Source organism: Lithobates pipiens, unplaced genomic scaffold (genome assembly GCF_037356315.1).
Source record: "Lithobates pipiens isolate NorthernLeopardFrog02 unplaced genomic scaffold, aLitPip1_a1.2 Scaffold_1, whole genome shotgun sequence".
Lineage (NCBI taxonomy): Eukaryota > Metazoa > Chordata > Amphibia > Anura > Ranidae > Lithobates > Lithobates pipiens.
In genome coordinates, this window is record NW_027507685.1 from 44,592,704 (window position 1) to 44,607,863 (window position 15,160).

Genomic DNA, 15,160 nt, shown 5'->3' on the forward strand with positions numbered 1-15,160 from the left:
CTGATTCACCATGGCACTATTAAAACGTTCCAGACGCTGCAGGAGGAATTTGGTATTCCAAACACTATGCTATTTCAGTACCTCCAGGTTCAGCATGCACTTAGGGCACAATTTCCGCAGTCATTGCCTCAGCCTGCTCCCAACCCTATTGTCGCCATAGTGAAGGATACTGATCCCAAAAAGCTTATCTCGTGCTTCTATGGTATGCTTGCGGCCCCCATCTCGGCGAGACTGGCATATGCTCTAAAGTCCCGCTGGGAGGGTGATGTAGGTGAGCTGACAGACGAGGAATGGGAGGAGGCTCTGGAGACGTGCAAGCTGGTGTCCCCTAGGCTCCAAGACAGGCTTTCTCAAATTTACATAGTGCACAGAGCATACCTCACCCCCCTTAGGACCGCCAAATATAATACGAATCAATCTGTGTTCTGCCCGATATGTACTGTTGAGACTGGGACATTCTTCCACCTTATCTGGTCTTGCCCCAAACTGCAGGAACTTTGGAAACAAGTAGTATCATTTCTACATGACGTTATGGGCTCACCCTCGACCCCAAACCCTGTCTCCTAGGGATATTTCCCGAAGTATTGGATAAATTTACCAAAACTTTTCTGCAGGAAACCTTGTTTTCTGCTCGAAAAGTGATAGCTAGACAGTGGATGAGACCACTTCCGCCCAGGGTGGAGGACTGGAAACGGGAAGTTAATTTCACGCTCCCATATAAAAAATTCATATATAAAAATAGGGGATGCCCAGCTAAATACAATAAAATTTGGGATAGATGGTTGCAAGAGGCTGCCACGTGTAATTAGGAACTTTGATGTAATGTTGAAGTAAATGACATGTCTGTGCTATGACTTTGCTTGGCTGTGCTCCATACTGTTTACTGCAACGGAGAAATGTTTCTTTATTTACTGTTATGGTTATGACGCAACACCTTTTGATTGTTCGGTGTTTGCCACTGTGATTGTACTCTCTGCAATAATGTTCAATAAACAAAACATGTTTAATGGAAAAAAAAAAAAAAAACATCAGTTTTTGCCTTCTATGTCCCATTGGAGAGACTTTAGTGGAAATCTCCACAAAGTGAGGGCGATACCATCTTAGATTATTGTTGCCAAAACAAGTATGCCCCTCTATTTCTCTTCTGGTAAGAATTCTACATTTTTAATTTTCCTTTTCTGTCCTGATATCAAATTACTTTCTTTGATGGTAACTCAGGCAGCAATAAAAACCTAACAGAGATTCTTACCCTTCCCTGCTATTTGCAAAACAAAATGAAAAGCTTTCCCTTTAATTACACTTTACACTTTAAGTTCACACTGACTGTGGGAATGAAATCGTGCGAGTTCAGCTGAACTCGCACAATTTCAGTCCCGCATTTCAGTCCCAACTTCGAGGGCGATTTCAGAGACATCTGTGTGTGTTTCTGCACAGCTATCAATGGAAATTGCACCCCAAAATCGCCAAAAGTAGTACAGGAACTACTTTTGGAAATCAGTGTGGCGCCGCAAATGCGGCATCGCACTGATGCGGACGCTGCCATTGCCGCTGATTTGGCATGCGATTTGACATGTCAACTGCTATCTGATTGGTTGATATGGGTTACCACATCACACATTGATGCACATCACCTTTGCTACTACATATATAGTCAACAGGTCTGTGTATGTATGAGACTCCTTGTCAGACTTCCACTTACCAGACCAGTGAGTCCGCTTGGGCAGAGGGTGGTCTCCTGTACGTGTCCGACTTACAACCCCTGGTAGAGTAGACAGGTGGCTGGGAGTGCGGAGTGGTATGAGAGCCTATGAAGAGGGCCCAGGAGCTGGATGTATGAGAAATCCCGAAGCAGCAGGGGAGTAGGCTGGAACACAGGCAATTGGGTGCGGAGCATGGGCTGAGCAGGCGGGTCTGGGAACAGGCAGGATTCGGCAACAGGCGGGCAGCAACGGTACAATAGGAACAGGCACGAGTGAGGTCAGAACAGGCCGAGGTCAGGAGCAGGCAGAGATCAGGGGTGTCCAACAGCAAGCCGGGTCGTCAGGAGATCAGAGACACAGAAATGCAGATAACGGCAATGGAGCAGGAACCGGGGGAGCTGATGATCAGGCAGCACTTGAATGGAGTATGCGGCAGACCTAAATAGGCCGATTGGCGCCAAACACCGTGCACGTGTGCGCGTCAACGCGCACATAAGCGCACATAAGCGCACACTCACACACTCCCTCCATGGATTAGGGGACTGAGACAGGCCTGGGCAGAGAGCGGTAGCATACCTCACCACCCGCCGCTGTCCACCGCTGTTCACCTCCGCCATTACAGCGGCTTCACGTCCACCGGCCCTTCCCTCTTCTCTGCCCCAGCCTCCCCTCCATGCTTGTCAGGAGGGTTAGAGCCTCTGCTCGCGTGGGAAACACTAGTTTTCTAAAAAACTAGCAGGGTGGTGGAAGTGTTAGAGGAAGGGGGGGTGGAGCACTAGGCTACACAGGCTTTAAAGTGCACTCTTTTTCAGGTGCACACAGCCTATGGAGGGACACAGAGCTGACAGGCGCATGTGAGTGTGGAGGACACAGGCATTCCCAGGCAGCATTTACTGAACTACAGTGCTCAGCAGTCAGTGCATTTTTTTGTGGTACCTCTACCTTTTGTTGCTTTGCACTATGGGTAGAAGAGGTACAAGTACCCCGAAGAATAGGGGCTCAAAGGGGTCCCCGTCAGGCTCTGAGGACCCCCCTCTGCAGCATCTTCCCCCCCCCTGCAGGGGTCAGGGTCTGCAGCTGCTTCTGGCACTTCAGCCCCTGTATACATTACACAGGAGGTTTTTTCCTCAACCATAAACGGTTTAGCATAAAGATTAGTGGCCTTAATCGCGTCTTCACTCAGTGGAAGAAAACACGCTAGGTCCCTCTCTGTCACCCAGGACCCTCAGAGTGAGGAACTCTGGGATAAAGGAGAGGAATCCCCCTCAGAGGATCGGGAGGAGACTGATGATTCCACTTCTGAGGAATCTAGTGGAGAAGGGCCCTCTTCAGCTTCTAAGGATGAGAAGATGTTGGTGCAAATTCTTGCTGGATTGGTCCGCTCCACATTTAAGTTACCCGTACCTGAGTCAGTTAAAGAACCCACTTCTTCTCCTTTTCTGTTTGTGTATCTAAATTTAGGGATGTGGTGCTAATTTTGTCTGTCTCTGTCCTCGCTCTGTTTTTCTTTAGTCAAGAAAAGGAGTAAACGTCCCTCCTTTAAACGGGCGCTTTCTCAAGTGCCAGGGTCATCTGCCTCCAGGCAATCATGACGGCCTCCTCCGTCAGGCTCAAAGGTTAAAACTCAGAGTCAACCCCAGGGACAAAAGAAGTCCTGGGGGAGAAGGTCTTCAAGACAAAACGCTAAGACCTCCTTATAAAGGGGCGCCCCCGCTTGTTCGAGTGGGGGGAGACTACTAAAGTTCTCAGGGCTCTGGCAGGAGGAATTTCGGGACAAATGGGTGGTCTCCACAATAACTCTAGGTTACAAACTAGAATTCTGATAATTCCCTTCTCCTCGTTTCCTCAGACAAAATGTACCCAGAGACCCAGAGAAAAAGAAGTCTCTCCTTCTAGCGTTGGAGCGACTATTGTCGCAAAAAGGTATCATGTAGTTCCCATGCAAGAGCAGGGAATGGGGTTTTATTCAAACCTTTTCATGGTACCAAAGCCAAACAGAGATGTCAGACCCATTCTAGATCTCAAAGATCTAAACTGAATTCTAAAGATACTGTCCTTTCGCATGGAATCGATCCAATCGGTAGTCTCCATCCTGCAAGGAGGAGAACTTATGGCTTCAATAGACATCAAGGATGTGTACCTGCATGTACCTATTTTCCCTGCTCATCTAAAATTCCTGTGCTTCGAAGTAGAAAAACGCCACTTTCAGTTTGTAGCTCTGCCTTTCGGGCTAGCTACTGTACCTCGGGTGTTTACAAAAATCTTGGCCCCTTCTCTGGCCAGATTAAAGGCCCAAGGTATAACAATAATAACATACCTAAATGATTTGCTCTTGATAGACCGGTCAGTAGCCCGCCTGGACCAAAATTTGGTCACCACAATCAACTACCTGGAATACCTAGGTTGGGTCCTCAACTTAGAGAAGTCTTCTTTAAAACCAGTAAGAAGACTAGAGTATTTGGGTCTGGTCATAGATACAGCCCAGCAGAGGGTATTCCTACCCCAAGCAAAGATCAGTGCTATAAAAGAACTGATTCAGGTAGTCAGGGCAAAGAAGGGTCCTTCTATTCGTCTTTGTATGAGGTTGTTGGGGAAGATGGTCTTCATTCAAAGCAGTTCCCTATGCTCAGCTTAATTCGAGGCTGCTGCAAAACAGTATCCTGTCGGCCTGGAACAAGAAGGTTCAGGCTTTCGATTTTCCGATGCATCTGTCTCCTACAACGCATCAAAGCCTCAGCTGGTGGTTGATACCCAAAAATCTGCTTAAAGGAAAATCCTTTTTACCAGTTACGTGGACAGTGGTACCAACAGTCTTTCGGGTTGGGGGGCAGTCCTGGAACAGTTGACTGTCCAAGGGAGATGGTCCAAGGCCGAGAGGGCCTTACCCAGCAACATTCTGGTGATTCGTGCAGCGTATCTAGCCCTAAAAGCCTGGGCACTCAGGTTGCAGGGTTGCCCTCTCAGGATCCAGTCCGACAATGCCACAGCAGTGGCTTATATCAATCAACAAGGGGGCACCAAGAGTCCTGCAGCTCAGGGAGAAGTAAACCAGATCTTAATCTGGGCAGAAAGACATGTGCCATTCATATCAGAAATCTTCATTCCGGGGGTAGAGAACTGGCAGACGGACTACTTGAGCCGCCAGCAGTTAGTCCCAGGGGAATGGTCTCTTCACCCCGATGTCTTCTTGGCCATATGCCAGAGATGGGGGTTCCGGATGTAGATCTCTTTGCATCCAGGTTCAACAACAAGATCAACAACTTTGTGTCAAGAACGAGGGATCCTCTTGCATGCGGGACAGATATGTTGGTTACTCCATGTCATCAGTTCTCTCTGATTTATGCGTTCCCTCCTATTCTGCTACTGCCACGACTTCTTTGCAGGATCAGGCAGGAAAAGAAGTTGGTGCTTCTGTTGGCCCCAGCATGGCCCAGAAGAGCTTGGTATGCAGAAATAGTGAAGATGGTGGTAAGCTCTCCTTGGACCTTACCGTCCCGTCCAGACCTGCTATCCCAGGGACCAGTATTCCATCCTACCTTACAAATGCTAAATGTAACGGTTTGGCTATTGAAACCCACATTCTGAAGAATCGTGGGCTTTCTGGCCCTGTGATCTCTACCTTGATTAATGCAAGAAAAAGCCAGCTTCCAGAATGATTTATCACAGAGTCTGGAAAGCATATGTCTCCTGATGTGAATCCAGGGGTTGGCACCCCAGAAAATATGTCATAAGCAGAATCCTCGAATTTCTGCAAAATGGGTTAGAGATGAAACTGGTCTTGAGTACCATCAAGGGCCAAGTCTCGGCCTTATCGGTTCTGTTTCAACGTCCACTTGCTTCTCATTCTTTGGTACAAGGGATAACATGCCTTAATCCTCCAGTTAAGGCGCCTCTGAACCCCTGGGATCTGAATTTGGTTCTGTCAGCTTTACAGAAGCAGCCTTTTGAACCAATACATCAAATTCCCTTAGTTTTGTTGACAAGGAAATTCATTTTTGTGGTGACCATTTCTTCTGCCAGAAGAGTATCAGAATTAGGGCCCTCTCTTGTAAAGAGCCGTATCTGATAATGCACAAGGATAGAGTGGTGTTACATCCTCATCCTAGTTTTCTACCGAAGCTGGTCTCAGGTTTTCATTTAAACCAAGATATTGTTCTGCCTTCCTTTTTTCCAAATCCCTGCTCTATGGAAGAGAAGTCACTACATTCTTTGGATGTAATGAGAGCAGTCAAAGCCTATCTGGAAGCGACTGCTCAGGTTCGCAAAACTGATGTTTTGTTCGTATTGCCCGAGGGTCCTAAGAGAGGACAGGCAGCGTTGAAATCTACCATTGCTAAATGGATTTGACAAATAATTGTTCAAGCTTATGGTTTGAAGCAAAAGATTCCACCTTTTCAAATCAAGGCACACTCCACTAGGGCTATTAGTGCTTTGTGGGCAGTGCATCACCAGGCCTCCATGGCTCAAATCTGCAAGGCCGCAACCTGGTCATCAGTTCATACATTCACCAAATTTTATCAGGTGGATGTGAGAAGGTCTGAGGATATCGCCTTTGGGCGTAGTGTGCTGCAGGCAGCGGTACAGGGTCCTCAGGTCTGATTACACCCTATGTTGTGTGGTTTCCCTCCCCTCAGATAGCATTGCTCTGGGACATCCCATCAGTAATTACTGAGTCTCTGTGTCCCATGATGTACGAGAAATAGGATTTTTATAACAGCTTACCTGTAAAATCCTTTTCTTTTGAGGTACATCACGGGACACAGTGGTCCCTCCCCTCATCTAATACACTTATATTACTTTGCTACAAAACTGAGGTACCTCCAGTAGGGGGAGGCGTTATATGGGGGACTGAACTTCCTGTCTCGGGTGTGCCAGTGTTCAGTCACCTAGTGATACCCTATAACCCTTCAATAATTACTGAGTCTCTGTGTCCCGTGATGTACTTCAAAAGAAAAGGATTTTACAGGTAAGCTGTTAATTCTATTTTTTGGGTACGTGTGTGAGGATGTATGAAGAAAACAACTAGAGAAGACATAGAGACAGTCTGGAGAATAAAAGCTCTATTGGGCCCATTTATTTATACTGTATATGGGTCAATAAATCTGGTAAGAGTCTGGGATATTGAACATACACAGACCTGTTGAATAGAGGAGTGTTTGCTATATAGCCCTGGATCGTGTGGACTAAATTTGGTTAACATCCACATTGGACGTTGAGGACTCATCTGGCTGCTGTTAAGTTTATTGTAGGGACACTTCTGTGCTTGATAATAACATTGCTACCACATAAACCAAAAACAGCACATTGTGGGTGAATTTGTTTTGGTCCTTTACACCAGTGGTTCTCAACACTGTCCCCAAGTACCCCCAACAGCCTATGTTTTCGGAATTCCAATTAGATATAATTCAAAATACCAAACTGTTGACTCTGCCACTAATGATGCAGCACTACTCCTCTCAAGGACACCAACAATGGGGCAATAATCCTCCCATTGACACCAATGATGGGGCACTATACTTTCCACTGGTACCAACAATGGGGCACTATTCCTCTCACCAACTCCATCTATGGGACACTATTCCTCCCACCAACACCATCTATGGGGCACTATTCCTCCCACTGACATCAATGATGGGGCACTATTCCTCCCACTGATACCAATGATGGGGCACTATTCCTCCCACTGATACCAATAATGGATCACTATTCCTCCTACTAATAGTAACTATGGGGCACTATTCATCCCACTGACACCAACAGTGAGGTACTATTCCTCTCACTGACACTATCGATGGTGCCCTATTCTTTCCACTGACACCAACGATAGGGCACTATTCCTCCCCCTAGAAAGATGGGGCACTGTTTACTCCCACTTTACTCTTCATGACACAAAGACATTCTCTACTCCCACTGGCCACAGTCCAGTCCCCCTAAAGTTTGAAGGACAGTAAACAAGCCCTTTGTTTGGAATATTTGGAGGCCCCTGCTTTACACCATGCCCTTACCTGTAATTGAAGGAGGAGATGGTTTGGCTGCAGATGATCTCCCACTGGAGTCAGTAGTAGTGACTGGTATAGACCCTGAATTTGTTGTTACATATGGAGGTGTAGTTGCAAGTGTACTGGAAGTTGTCAATTGCTGTACAGTTGTATGTTTTAACAAGGGTGAGGTTGTCGAAGTGGTTGTTGTTGTTGCTGCTGGATGAATGGGATGGGATGAAGATATGTTTCCAGTTGTAGAAACATTGTTCCTGGTTGGTAAAATAATACTTGAATTCACTACTGGATTATTTTCAGAGAAGGACTCTGCTGTAGAGAATTGTGTAGAGCTGTCTGACAGTCCAGGCTGATCTGTAGCCTGAGATTCTGGTGGCTTTGCTGATATTGAAGTTGTTCCCATCTTTGTTGTGAAGTAAAGTTCTGGTGCAGTTGTTAATTTAGAAGTACTTGTCGTGGCAGCATTCAAGGTCTCAGTGGATGACAAGTTAGGATCTAGTGGTGTTGTGCTAGTGGATGGTGGTAAAGCTGAAAAAAATACAATATATTTTATAATAAGAAAAGCTCTAATTTCCATCATAACATGTGATGATAACATCTACACCCTACTGTAAACCCACATTTACATTCATTTACATTCAAATACCAAAGACATGCTGGTAGGTTAATTAGACCTTGTCTAAAAAATAAATTTAAAAAATGGCCTTATTATGTGTATGTGTATGTCAATGTTGTATGTCTTTGTAAGCGTGTCAGGACCTTAAAGGACCACGCAAAGCCGCAGATGGACTCTGGTGGCAAGAAAGCGCCCTGAGGCGATTCAGTTCGCATAGGTAGCGCTATACAAGTCACTCACTCACTCAAATATCTCTTTAATCTTGTTATGATTGACAAATATGGAATGACAATTTTGTGATGTTAATCAATGTCCACAATATTCTGTTAAGGCTCACCCTGATATCCAGATCCTCATAAGTCCTCATTAATACTGCTATTTTATGTAGTTTATCCAATAAAGATGGAATAAGGATGCATCCTTTTCTGTTTAGATTGATCTGAACAGATGTAAACGGATGGCATTTGTTTACATCCATTCTGTTTATGTCCATTTTTAGGCAAAATGCATTTTGTTTTGTCTCTATTTGTGCCACCTATCATTGGTTTCTGCAACAAATAAAAAAAAACAAATGTAAACTGATGCACATTGAACTGAACTGAATACGGATTTACAAACTTATGTAAACTGGTGTAACCTAAATAAATTTTTTCTTATCAAAAATGTGACTGAACTGATGATAACTATGTTTAAGGATCCAATGGCGAGGTTCACCAAGCCCATGCTCTGAAAAGCCATCCACTATGGATCGCTTTTCTGATGCAACTAAATGTCTGTTTTTTTTGGGGGGGGGGGGGGGGTTGCAAAGGACAATTTACAATGTGGTTATTGAGCTGCAAATGGTGTTCTAAACATTTGGCTTTTGGTGGTGGCATGGTCTATTGACTTGAATGGATGATTTTGACAGGCAGTACCAGCACAAGAAACTTGCTGTAGACACAAGTCATCATGGCTATGGCATGTAAACAGCCCCTTCTGTCTATAGACATTAAGTGAGGGGATGGGGGAAGGTAAAACTGTGGCTCAGTCTGTTTTTACTGCCCCGCCACCCATGTGAAGGAGGCCTTAGTGATAAAGTTAGAGTTTATAAGATACCAACTTTATTTTCTTTTTCAAATTCTTTATTGATCAGAAATAACATGGAAAGTAATACAGTGGTAAAGGTACAGATTTATCACCAACAAATATGGACAAAATATATTGACTATTCTGAATATAACCAACTGAGTTGGAGTTAATAACAACTTTTGCCACCTCAATACCAGCATGTTACACCCATTTCTTTGCCAAGCCAGTTCTCACTACAGTGATAGTTGACAAGTCCCCAGTCATGCACCACTGTACCAAAATGGATTTTATATGTTTTTTTTAACTACTTTCTAGCAGCCGAATAAAGGGTTAAATGCTCCCGCAAAGCACTGCTGCTGAATAGCTTTGCTGGCGCTTCGGCAGCGGTGGCCATTGATTTCAATGGCAGAGGTGGTGGAGGAGTTTTGTAATTACCACTCCCGCACAGCCTGAAAGATGCTGCTTGCAAGGACTTTTTCTAACGTCTTGCAAGCGCACCGCTCCAGTGTGAAAGCACTGAGGCTCTCACACTGGGGCTGCAGGGAAGGTGTTTTTCAGGCGCTTTACAAGAGCTATTTTTAGCCCTTTAGCACCTGAAAACCGCCTCAGTGTGAAAGTAGCTTAAAGAAAGAAATTACATTGTGTGCAATAGCTAGACAGAGGGTGAAAGGCCATTTCAAAACAGCCTCATCACATTGCTCATGTGCAGAGGTGCACATTGATCACTGTGTCACCAGAACAAGCAGCCAAAGTTCTCCAGTATTTGCAGGTTTTTTTTTACCAAAGAAATGTAGCAGAATACATTTTGGCCTAAATTTATTTAGAAATATTATAGTATTTGCAAAATTTTATAGCAGAAACCAAGTGAAGCAAGTTCTATTTCAAAAATGTGTTTCCTCTATAAAGTAAAGAAAAAAAAAATGTGGTTACTGAGTACTTTCAAAAGAAAGCTCTATCCTTATCAAAAAAAAAAAATTATTTTGGGTAAAGTGTCGCCTGACCGATTAATTTTCCGTCAAAGCATCACAGTGCTGAAAACTGAAAACTGGTCTTGGCAGGATGGGGGTTTAGCATGCTGGTCGTCAAGTGAATAAACCCTTCCAAAATAATTACCTCTATCGTTAGTAGTCACAGACACTTTAATTATAATCATCATCTTCATTACTTTGAAATGTTAAAGCATATCTATTGTCTCCTATGTGACAATCTTGAATTTTGTAAACCTACTTTGTGATGTTCCCCAGACATTTAATTCCTTGAATTCTGTGACACATATTCACTATGCCCTGTGAGTTGGCACTGCTGTGTGACATAATGCACAGAGCCTGCCTTGTGAACTACAGAGGTGCTGAGAGGAGGAGCTTCAGGAGTCAGTACAGGAATCATCGTTTGCAGACAGGTACAGTGGAATATGTAGCCCTTAGAAATTGAGAGCGGACAGCAGAGGAGAAGCAGCAAAGCATGCAGGGAATCCAGGAAGTTGTTGAAACATGGCCAGAAGATGGGCAGCACTTACAACATGTAGTAATGGGGAGCAATAAGAGCTGGTTCACACAGGGGCAACCCGGGATCCGACTTTAGGTCACCCCAAGTCCCGCTGTTGAGAAAATCAATGGTAGTGAATGGAGCCGTCTTAATGTACACTACAGCAGTCGCTTCAACTTCAAAAAAGGTTCCTGCACGACTTCAAACCGAGTTCTAGGCGACTTGTACCCATTGATTTCTATGGAAGTCGCCTCCAAGTCGGATCTCCATCTATATAGAAGCGGCAGTGTCGCCTCTCTAATATTAAAAACCGGCATGGATTGCCCCTCCAAGGGCAAACCAGGCCCTTAGGTCTGGCATGGATTTTAAGCGGAACCCCCTATGCCAAAAAAAAGGCATGGGGTCCCCCCAAAATCCATGCCAGACCCTTATCCGAGCACGCAGCCCGGCTGGTCAGGAAAGGGGGTAGGGACGAGCAAGTGCCCCCTCCCCCCTCCTGAACTGTACCAGGCCGCACGTCCTCAACATGGGGGTGTGGGTGCTTTGAAGGCCTCCCGGACGGCCTCCCTATGACAGCCTCCCGGAAATTCAGGTCTGCGCTGTGGCCGTCATTCAGCTATAGTGCGGACCTCAAGTGGTTAAGCACTCCCAAAATTGATGTTAGTATTTGCAGATGTTACTGTGGGTTTTTTTTTAAGTCATTGCCTACATATTCTCTATTGCTGCCTGGAAACTGGGGACTATTTTTTTTTTCTTAGAGAAGGATACAGCAGCCTGATCGCATAACCCGATGATCTTTACTTAGACTCTGTGTCTTGCCGAGAAAGTTCCCCCGGCAGATGCGTTGCGCTTGCGCAGTACAAATGGCTATGGAGCCACCGAAAGTCTTCGGAGATGAACAGCTGATCGTTAGCTCTACATGGCGCCTGTGCACTACATTCTGCCCTAACTCCAGGTTCATGCTCCACCATCCAAGTGGACATAGAGCTAGAATATTAAAATGCCGAGCGAAGCGATGCCGTGCCCGAAATGTGGCGAGGGGAGCAAGCCCACAAGGGGCCCTGTTACAAAGTTTTTTTTACAATAGGTGTTGGCACGCAGGTGCCGTGTACAGCTGACTCACAGGTGTTCCGCTTCGGCTAGTTTTGGCGGCTCCAACTGCTCAAGTGCTGCGCCTGCGCAGTACAGGGGGGTCATTATCCGCCAGGGGGAACTTTCTCTGCAGAACACCAGCAAGAAGGTTTCAGAGGCGGATTGATATACAATCTCTCTTCTGCCTCCTCAGCCAATGGGAAACACTGTACCCAGCCGCCTTCTTTGGCTTCTAAGAAGAGGAGATGTCGGCAGATGTATTGAAGGAGGGAGAGAGAGAAGAGAAGACAGCCTGCTATGGGGATACACTGTAAGAAGCAGACAGATTCCTCAGCCCCAGCACTGACACACAATGAGTTGTATTACCCTGCACTGCTGCCAGCATGGAGCTCCAGAGAACAAAATTGTTCATCCAATCCCTCCAGCCTTGTATACTGACACCAACAAGACCTGTGATAAAGATTGTCTGTGGGGCATACAGAAGGCAGACAGACAGTATTCCTCTCTGCCAGCACAAGTCATATGGTACTTACAGAGACTCAGACAGGGAGAAAATAATCTGGGATGTCTGAGTGTTCTGTCCATCCATCCATCCATCCATCCATCATCTTTAACATAAATGTTGCTGGTGTCACAATACAAGAAGAATGTATTGAAAAATGACAGGATATTGTCTGGTGTCATTCTACTAAACCTATGTTTACCACACTTTAGTAACAAGGGCTCTTGAATGTAGCGCCCTCCCGATCCCTCCCCTGTGTACGTAGTGCCCTCCTGATCCCTCCACTGTGTACGTAGTGCCCTCCTGATCCCTCCCCTGTGTACGTAGTGCCCTCCTGATCCCTCCCCTGTGTACGTTGTGCCCTCCTGATTCCTCCCCTGTGTACATAGTGCCCTACTGATCCCTCCTCTGTGTACATAGTGCCCTCCTGATCCCTCCCCTGTGTACGTAGTGCCCTCCTGATCCCTCCACTGTGTACATAGTACCCTCCTGATCCCTCCACTGTGTACGCAGTGCCCTCCTGATCCTTCCCCTATGATCAGAGTGCCCTCCTGATCCCTCCCCTGTGTACTTAGTGCCCTCTTGATCCCTCCCCTGTGTACATAGTGCCCTCCTGATCCCTCCCCTGTGCACGCAGTGCCCTCCTGATCCCTCCACTGTGTACATAGTGCGCGCTTGATCCCTCCAATGTGCGCGTAGTGCACGCCTGATGCCTCCCCTGTGTACATAGTGCACGCCTGATCCTTCTACTGTATACGTAGCACCCTCCTGATCCCTCCACTGTATACGCAGCGCCCTCCTGATCCCTCCACTGTGTACGCAGTGCCCTCCTGATCCCTCCACTGTGTATACAGTGCCCTCCTGATCCCTCCATTATGTACGCAGTGCCCTCCTGATCCCTCCACTGTATACGCAGTGCCCTCCTGATCCCTCCACTGTATACACAGTGCCCTCCTGATCCCTCCACTGTGTAGCAGTGCCCTCCTGATCCCTCCATTATGTACGCAGTGCCCTCCTGATCCCTCCACTGTGTACATAGTGCACTCATGATCTCTGCATTGTGTGCATAGTGTACTCCTGAACCCTGCACTCTGTACATAGCGCATTCCTGAGCCCTTCGCTCTGCATGTAATGCATTCCTGAACTCTGTGCATAATGGACTCCTGAATCATTTTGCACTTTGTGTAACGTACACTTCCATAGTTCATGCAAAACAATTTGTAATGGAAGCGCTTCATTCTTTTTGAGTGTCCCTCATTCTGAAGTTCAAAAGTTGGGAGGTATGAAAGAACAGATGTATATCAAATGGACTTCTGAGGGGCCACCACACAATACAATTCTTTAAAGTTTAATTTCACCTTACCAAAAAGGTGTACTATGCTAGCTTATATTCGTATAGTAGCAAAATGTGCTAAGCCTGCTTTACAGGCAAGGCTCCCTTTCATTTTAACCAACCCCGGAAGAATTTACCCCCTTCCTAACCGGAGCACTTTTTCGGCACTGAGTCCAACCTGTGTGTCTGAAAATACATTTCACAATCATTTTACATTTTTTTCAAATAAAACTGCCAGTTATATACGGTAACTCTTATGGGAATCATATCATTTCTCCACTGACCTATCCTTGTGGAATATATTTAAGCAGAATTCCATCTTACTCCATGTAGTTTTCAAACATTAAAGGCCACCACATAGTAGTATCATTAAAGTGGTTGTAAACCCTTACAAACCACTTTGACCTACAGGTAAGCCTAGATTAAGGCTTACCTGTAGGTCCAAGAAATATCTCCTAAACCTATACGGTTTAGGAGATATTTCCAAAAAGACAGCCACCGTATGTGCCGTAGACAGCGGCGTGCAGGCGCACTGGGCAGGCCGTAGATCGCGGCGATATGCCGCGAGTGTCAGCTCCCGTGCACATGCGCGGGAGTGACGTCATTGCTGCTCTGGCGAATCACAGCGCCAGAGCAGCGAGACCCGGAAGTCACTCCGGGATCCATGGCAGCGGCAGATATGAAGACGGAGGACCGCTTTGGGGGCTTTGTTCTCAGGTAAGTTATTCATAATGAGCTAGTATGCTATGCATACTAGCTCATTATGCCTTTGCCTTGCAGGTTGCTTCTTTTTTGTTCCTCCCCCCCCCCCCCATGGGTTTACAACCACTTTAATGCACACAGCTAAATGGAGCTTGTAGGAAACCCTACTGAGGGAATCGTGGAGGTTCCCACTGCTGAACTCTCCTTCTGGAAATGCTAGTTGCCTGCCTATCATGCTAATATTATGGGTTCAATACTGAGTCACCAAGCCAGAACAAGAATTTGCCATGAAGCAGGGAAGGACAGAGGTTCATATGGACATACTGCCAGATTATCTTAGGGGAAATATTAGTGATCAGACAAGGTTCCCCAACCCTATTGATTTCCATTTATCCCACCTGTAAGTGTTCACAAAAATTTAAAACATTTGCCAAATCAAACTGAAATCAGTCAGATTGGTTGATCATCATCTCACAGCTCTACCTACGTTTTATACTTGCCATACACAAGGTATTATTAAAGCAATTTCAACCACCTTCAAAAAGTAAAATTATTTATATAAAGCAAACAAACTAATGTTATTAGTTAGATTGTTTCATTTTTTCAATAGAAATAGTATAAATAATTTAACTTTTTCGGTCGTTGCCATTGCCGCCGATTTGGCAT

The 15,160-nt window shown here is 45.6% G+C and overlaps 1 protein-coding gene across 1 annotated transcript in view; it reads right to left on the bottom strand.

Moving 5' to 3' along the window:
- The window catches only part of ADGRG4 (adhesion G protein-coupled receptor G4), a 215,969-nt gene that overhangs the window by 102,948 nt on the left and 97,861 nt on the right, over positions 1-15,160 (bottom strand). Inside the window, exon 5 of the mRNA XM_077490427.1 lies at positions 7,706-8,224. Within this exon, the coding sequence (XP_077346553.1) occupies positions 7,706-8,224 (519 nt within the window). The remainder of the gene's footprint in view (positions 1-7,705; positions 8,225-15,160) is intronic.